The sequence below is a fragment of the Vespa mandarinia genome, chromosome 18 (assembly GCF_050613455.1).
Source record: "Vespa mandarinia isolate Hongniang chromosome 18, ASM5061345v1, whole genome shotgun sequence".
NCBI lineage: Eukaryota > Metazoa > Arthropoda > Insecta > Hymenoptera > Vespidae > Vespa > Vespa mandarinia.
The window spans coordinates 1,830,001-1,837,500 of record NC_140827.1 but is presented as its reverse complement, the minus strand read 5'-3'; the positions used below and the strand labels follow the sequence as shown (position 1 = coordinate 1,837,500).

Here is a 7,500-nt window from a genome sequence, read left to right as displayed (position 1 = left end):
CCTTTCTTCTACCCTACCACATCTTCTTCTCCTCCTTCTTTACTTCTACCCTCTCCTGCTACCCTCTCGCGGCATCAACGTTGAGTTTGTAATAGTAAAACGTTTCGTCGATACTTAGAACGAGGCTGGGTATTACTTTAAAACTGCTAGAATTTATTGAATAGGATCGTGAAGTAAGTTTAATGTTACGGAAAACTGTAGGAGTTGGGAGTGGGGTGGTGGTGGCAAGGGGTGAGGGATCGGGAGGTAGGGGGTGGGGGATTGGGTGGTAGGGGGTGGGGGATTGGTAGGTAGAGGATGGAGGATTGGTAGGTAGAGGGTTGTTAAAGGTGGTGGCAAGGGTGGTAAAGGTGAGACAGAGAGAGAGAGAGAGAGAGAGAGAGAGAGAGAGATAGATAGATAGATAGAGAAACAAAGATAGATAGAGAGAAGTGGTGGAGGTGGTGGAATCCTTAGTGGTAGATAACGTCTCGATATTTGTAGCAATTAATCTTGGAGGATCGTTCAATCGAAAGCGTATTATGAACGTTTCGAGGACGATATCCTTTGAAGGTTTGCAAGGAAGTCACCGATTGGAGAACGATTAAATTATAGAGGTAGATAGGAAAAGGGGATGGATGGGCGATGGCTGGTTGCTCTGTGACTCTGATAGTAAACGAATCTTTTCGATGCTTTAACGTTGAGTGAACAGAAAAGTTCAAACGATTGCGGGACAATGAACTCTCTTTTTCGTATTGGTTTCTTTTCTTTTTCTTTTTTTTTTCTTTTGCTTTTTTTTTTTTTTTTTTTTTTTTTTTGTTTAAATTGTTGATATTATTTAATTAAATAATCGTGATAACTTGGTTCAAATACATTATAAATATATTTTATTAATTGGAATTCATTTATTATTATTATTATTATTATTATTATTATTATTATTATTATTATTATTATTATTATTATTATTTTTCTTTTTCTCTTCCTTTTTTTTTTTATAACAAATCGATTTTATAGGGATGGGAAAAAGAAAAGAAAAAGAAAAAGGAGGTAAATGATTAATGACAAATTATTTAATCCTTGTATATGCCGATTTAGATCACTCTAAAACGCACCCTCTAAATATATTTCTCTTCATATATATATTTATATATAAAATTCGGTGCTTTTGTTATTTGTAATAAATTATAATAAATCAAATTAATGAATTAACGAAAAATATATTAAACGTCATTTAGGAAAGATAATTTCTAATCTAATGTGCGTGACTGAATTTTTCACATTTGTCGTGAGCAAAATTTTGAATAAATTTAATAAATACATACTAAATATTTTTTTTGTTTTTTTTTTTTTTAATTAAAATTCGTTTATTATTATTTTTAACGATTTAACTTCATTAAATATTCGACTTTATCGGATCAATGATAATGATCATTAGAAATAATTATTTTAATAATAAATCATATCTAAATCTGAATTTGTTAATTACAGTTCATACTCAACTTGACTAATATAAAACGCATTTACAATTTTATGTGTGTGTGTGTATGTGTGTGTACACACATATATATATATATATATATATATATATATATATATTTAGAGCAAGAAAATAACAAAGCGTTATTAAGGGTAATTCGGCCAATTAGAAAAATGCGACGGTATCATAATTAATCGTTACTTTTACCCTTCCTCTCTCATCCACCCCATTCTCTCTCTCTTTCTCTCTATGTGTCTCCGTCTCCCCTCCTTCAACCCACTGTATACCCCTCCTTCCACCCCCTATCCCCACTCCGTTCATTTTCCTCGTCCTCGTTATTATCGACTTTAACGCGACGGACTTTTTACATGGAAAAACAATTTGGAGAAAATGGAGGGAACATTAACGGGAAATCAGGTTCTACTATATTCCTGGTATTTTTTAATAATGCAATTTTTAAAAAGCGCCTACCACATTCGGCTCTTAAGTTTATATCCAGATAATCGAAGCTTATATACCATCCTAAATACAATATATTGGAATTTTTGTTATTCGAGTTATGTCGTGAAATAAAGAAATCAGATAATAATAATTAATAATAATAATGATGATAATAATAATAATAATAATAATAATAATAATAATAATAATAATAATAATAATAATAATAATGATAATAATAATAATAATAATGGTGGTGATGACGTTGATAATAATAATTTTTCGGTGAGGATATAAAATTATCTGTTAAAGTTCGATTTTATTTTATTTTATTTATTTTATTTATTTTTATTTTTTTATTTATTTATTTTTTATTTATTTATTTATTTTTCTTTTTATTTATTATTACATTTTTTTTCATATTTTCATATAAATGTATCAAATAATAATTCATTTTCATCGATTTAATATATTCTTATAATCATTCTTTCATAATCTTTTAATAATATCAACAACAATAATAATAATAATAATATACAAATAATAAAGATAATACTAGATAATCGTGATTATAATAATGGAACAAATATAATATATTAATATATTAGCATATATGTTTCTGATAAATAATTTACAAAAATATTTCGTATATAAATAATATTGAAAATAAACATCGACGAATTCGTCGAATTGATCTAATCTCTTTATTATTGTCATTTATTCAAGAAAAAAAAAAGAAAACAAAACAAAAAACAAAAAACAAAACAAAAAAAAATCAAAAAAAAAAAACAATTCTTTTTTTATCATCAACAAAATAAATATTTTATGTATTATGATATCGGGGGGAAGAAGAAAAAAAAAATAAAAAAAATAAAAATAAAAATAAAAATAAAAATAAAAATAAAAATCAAAATAAAAAGGAAACAAAAAAAAAAACAAAATGAATAATCATCAAAGTCGATTTAATCGTACGTATATTTGTCCACATACATCACATACATACTCTGATAAATTTCTAGATTGATGATACATTAAAGAAGAAGATAGAAGAAAAATGATTATGAACGTTTATGACGTTAAAGAATCAATAGAAGAGTATAATTTGATCGCAAATGTCCCTACCATCTCCCCCCTCCCTCCCCACTCTCTCTCTCTCTCTCTCTCATTCTCACTCTCCCTCTCTCTCTCTCTCTCTCTCTCTCTCTCTCTCTCTCTCTCTCTCATTCTCACTCTCTCATTCTCACTCTCTCTCTCTCTCTCTCATTCTCACTCTCTGTCTCTCTCTCTCTCTCTCTCTCTCTCTCTCTCTCTCTCTCTCTTTCTCTTTTTTTCTCTTTCTTTGCTTTTATTTGTCCGCAGAATGAGGGTGGCACAACTATTACTGTGGTGCGTACTACTCGAAGATTATGGTGGCAATCTCGGCAGGGCGGCAATTACCAGTGACTCCATACGACAAGACGCCGCCTCCGCCTCTGCCCCCGCCTCTGCCCCCATTTCTGCCTCAGCTTCTGCCTCTGCTGCTGCCGCCGCCTCTGCCGCCGCCGCCGCCGCCGTTTCTTCCTTCTCGTCCGCAACGAATCCTACATTACCAGGTAAACCATAAGATGCACGGGCTTTTATACCCTTTATAATCATCCATTGCTCATTATGACGACACGTTGTCACAATTTTCAACTATCAACTTAATGATCATTATCTTTTTTATTTATTTGTTTGTTTTTCTTTTTTCCTTTCTTTTTCTTTCTTTCTTTCTTTTCTTGTTTATTTTTGCTTTTTTTTTTTTTTTGATCTTCAATTTTTTTTTTTTTTTTTTTTTTTAAGACTACATTTTTTTTCCTACTAATTCAAGACATCTTTTTTTAAAGACATTCCTACTAATTTTTAATCGTTTACGTATAATATGCAATGTCCTTTTTTTCCGATCTTATCTTACTTCTTACTCTGAATATTATGTATTATATGTATATATATATATATATATATATATATATATATATATATATATATATATATAATTTTATGATTAAATTTTGTTGAATATGTGTATTATAATAATTGTATTATTATGCGATATAATAATATGTTTACAAATGATACAATTTTTTATTAATAACTTTAGTACTATGTGTATAGTATATAATAATTATTCAGTAATTATTAAAGACAAGACGATTATATATATATATATATATATTTTTTTTTTTTTGTAATAATGATAAATAATTTGTTTACTATTCTCATTAAACTTTTTTTCTGTCTGGTTTCTTTTTTTCTTTTTCTTTTTTTTTTTTTTTTTGATCACACGATCATATTAAGGATCAATCAATCAATCAATGAAAACAATTCATGCGATTTCGATACCAATATAAAAGATGAAATTATATTATGATGAAGGACGATAATTATTTTTCTTTTTTTTCTCCCTTTTTTTCTTTTTTTGTTTTTTTCCTCCTTTCTCTTCCTTTCTTTTTTTTTTTTTGGTTATTCTAACAGATCAATAAACAAAGGAATAAATTATTCTCTTTATTATCTCATTGAATTTTCTTTCTGATATTTAACATGGTAATTAGGTCATAATAATTATGTAAAAATTTATCCTACGGTAAATTTACTTTAATTAGGAAAAACGAGTGAAACGTGCAATTCCTATTAGTACAACTATTAAATGGTTCTCTTTTCTAACAAGCTTAAACAAATTCTATCGTAATACTAATCTTCTACGTTGGATCAGAACTCTCCTATCGTAGTTCCGATCTTAGGTAAATTCACGAACGATGTATACCTCGGCCTTCATAACGATAAAACCGTATTATGACTATGCTCGAAGCTTGAAATTCACAAGAGAGAGAGAGAGAGAGAGAGAGAGAGAGAGAGAGAGAGAGAGAGAGATGAGGAGAGGGAGTGAGAATGAGTGAGAGAGAGAGAGAGAAAGAGATAGAGGGTTTCCTTGAAATTTCGAAAGTCGATGAGTCGTCAAACTCTAACATTGCTCTTCTAGCATAATTTCGTTAGCATAATTCTTGTTCCTTCGATCCTTGACCTTATTTGCACTTTTAATTAATCAATCCCCAACCAAATACGTACACACACAGACATATATATATATATATATTAAGAATTTGAAAATTTTGGCTAGGATGTCTAACTTGAATTAGTTTTTTTATATATATATATATATATCAAGGATTAGAAAATTTTGGCTGGAATGTCTAACTTGAATCAAAGTTATTTCTTTTAAGGCGAATAAATTTCTGAATAATTGGGACATCGTATGATGAATAATTTGATCAGTTTTAGAAAACGAATGAACTTATTCTAATTTGTAGTAATTAATTTGGATCGATCACATACACACACACACACACACACACACGCGCGCGTACATACATTTTAAGCGTTCGAAAATTTTCAATAGCATGTCTACTTTGAATTATAACAGATATTTTTTTTTTTGTTTTTTTTGTTTTCCTACTTTAGAGACATTTTAGAATATTTGAAAAGAGAAAAAAATGTTTATGTGGACTAATTCTAATTTGAAGACATTAATTGGCCACCGATCAAATGTATGTATATCAAAAGCGTTAGAAAATTTTCACTGAGAGATCTAATGTCAAATATTTGAAATATTTTTTTATTTCTTTTCTTTTCTTTGCTTTGATAATTTTTTGAAAAATGAATGAAACCTTTCTAATTTATACTAATTAATCGCGACCGAGGAAATACGTATACATACATACATACATACATACATACATACATACATACATACATACATACATACATACATACATACATACATACATACATACATACATACATACATACATGCATAAATATGTATACATACAATGTCGAGCATAAGAAAATCTTTACTAGGATGTATGACACGAGTATTTGAAGTATTTTTTATTTATTTATTTATCTCTTTTTTTTTCTTTTTTTTTCTTTTTTCTTTTTCCTTTATTTTTTTCTTGTTCCCTCTTTTTTTCTTTTTTCTTGTCCGTACAAGAAGAATAATTATTTTTAATACTTGCGAATTACTTTTGATAATTTTTAAAAAGAACGAATGAAACCTTTCTAATTTGTACTAATTAAATGTGCCCAAGGATATACACAAGCATACACACACGTACATATTAGAAAAATGATTTACTGGGATAATTGTGGATGCGTCCAACTTGAGAGTTCGAAGTATTTATTTATTTATTTATTTATTTATTTATTTATTTATTTATTTATTTATTTATTTATTTATTTTTTTATTGTTTTAATTTTTGTTAATTAATGTTTAAATTCCGGATGCGGAAAAGACGATACGACTTTGAAAACTTCCTATGGAACGTAGTTAACGCAATGCGATTTGTGCCTTTCAATGTACAATCGATGTGTTGTGTCGTCCACGATTTCTTCTTTTTTCCTTATTTTTATACTTATTTAATTTATTGTTTTAATACTTTCTTTCTTTCTTTCTTTCTTACTTTCTTTCTTTCTTTCTTTCTTTCTTTCTTTCTTCCTTTTTTTTCTTTCTTTCTGTATTTATTTTTTCTTTCACTCGTACAACTGGAATTTCTAAATACTTGCAAATTTATTTGAGATAACTCTTAGGTAGAATGAATGACATCTTAAAAATGCACTAACGCCCATATTAGATTCTTCCCGTCGCCTCTTCCGTGCGAATACCAAGATGCTTTAAGGTGAAGCATATTCTCGTCTGTCAGATATACTATTTCTATGTATATATACATACATACGTACATATATATATATATATATGTGTGTGTGTGTGTGTGTGTGTGTGTACGTGTGTATGTGTGTGTGCGCGTGTATAATATATAACTATGTATTACGTTACTTTATACACGTCAGATACATGTTGGATTGTCGTCGACGTCGTCAACGTCAAATTGACGATTCGACGCTTTTTTCCTGTATTTTAATATACGAGAAATATTCAGATTGAATTATGTCAAAATGAAAAAAAAAAAAGAAAAAAAAAAAAAAAAAAAGAAGAAAAAGAAAGAAAGGAATTTTTTTTTTCTTTTTTTTTTTTTTTTGTTATTTTTAATTTTTTTTTTTTTTTTATTTATATTTTTATCTATACGTCCGATTGACATTTTACAGGTAAAACAATTCTACCAGTAATTACGTCGAAATTGTTTGATGATTTTTAAAAATCAATTACGCGTTTTTTTTTTTCTTTTCTTTTTTTTTTTTTTTTCGAGATCTTGTAATTTTAATATATGTCTCATGATGTAAGGGGAACAAAAAATTGAAGACTTACATAAGTATTCTTCGTGAAAGATTAATTGATATTTTTTTTTTTTTTCGAAAGCATTTAAGAATTTTTGTCCCTGTGCGTATATACATATATATATATATATATATATATATATATATATATATATATATATATATATATATATATATATATATATATATATATATATATATATATATATATATATATATATATATATATATATATATATATATATATATCGTATATAAATTATATAAATAGTACAAAAATATTTTTACGTATATTTGGATATATTTATTAATAATATTTTTTACATATAATGGATAACTAGAAAAAAAAA

At 27.5% G+C, this 7,500-nt stretch overlaps 1 protein-coding gene across 1 annotated transcript in view; it reads left to right on the top strand.

Moving 5' to 3' along the window:
- LOC118445241 (lachesin) overlaps positions 1-7,500 on the top strand; it is a 91,511-nt gene that overhangs the window by 10,462 nt on the left and 73,549 nt on the right. The window contains exon 2 of the mRNA XM_035874396.2: positions 3,260-3,492. Coding sequence (XP_035730289.1) covers positions 3,261-3,492 — 232 coding nt within the window. The 5' untranslated portion in view covers position 3,260. The remainder of the gene's footprint in view (positions 1-3,259; positions 3,493-7,500) is intronic.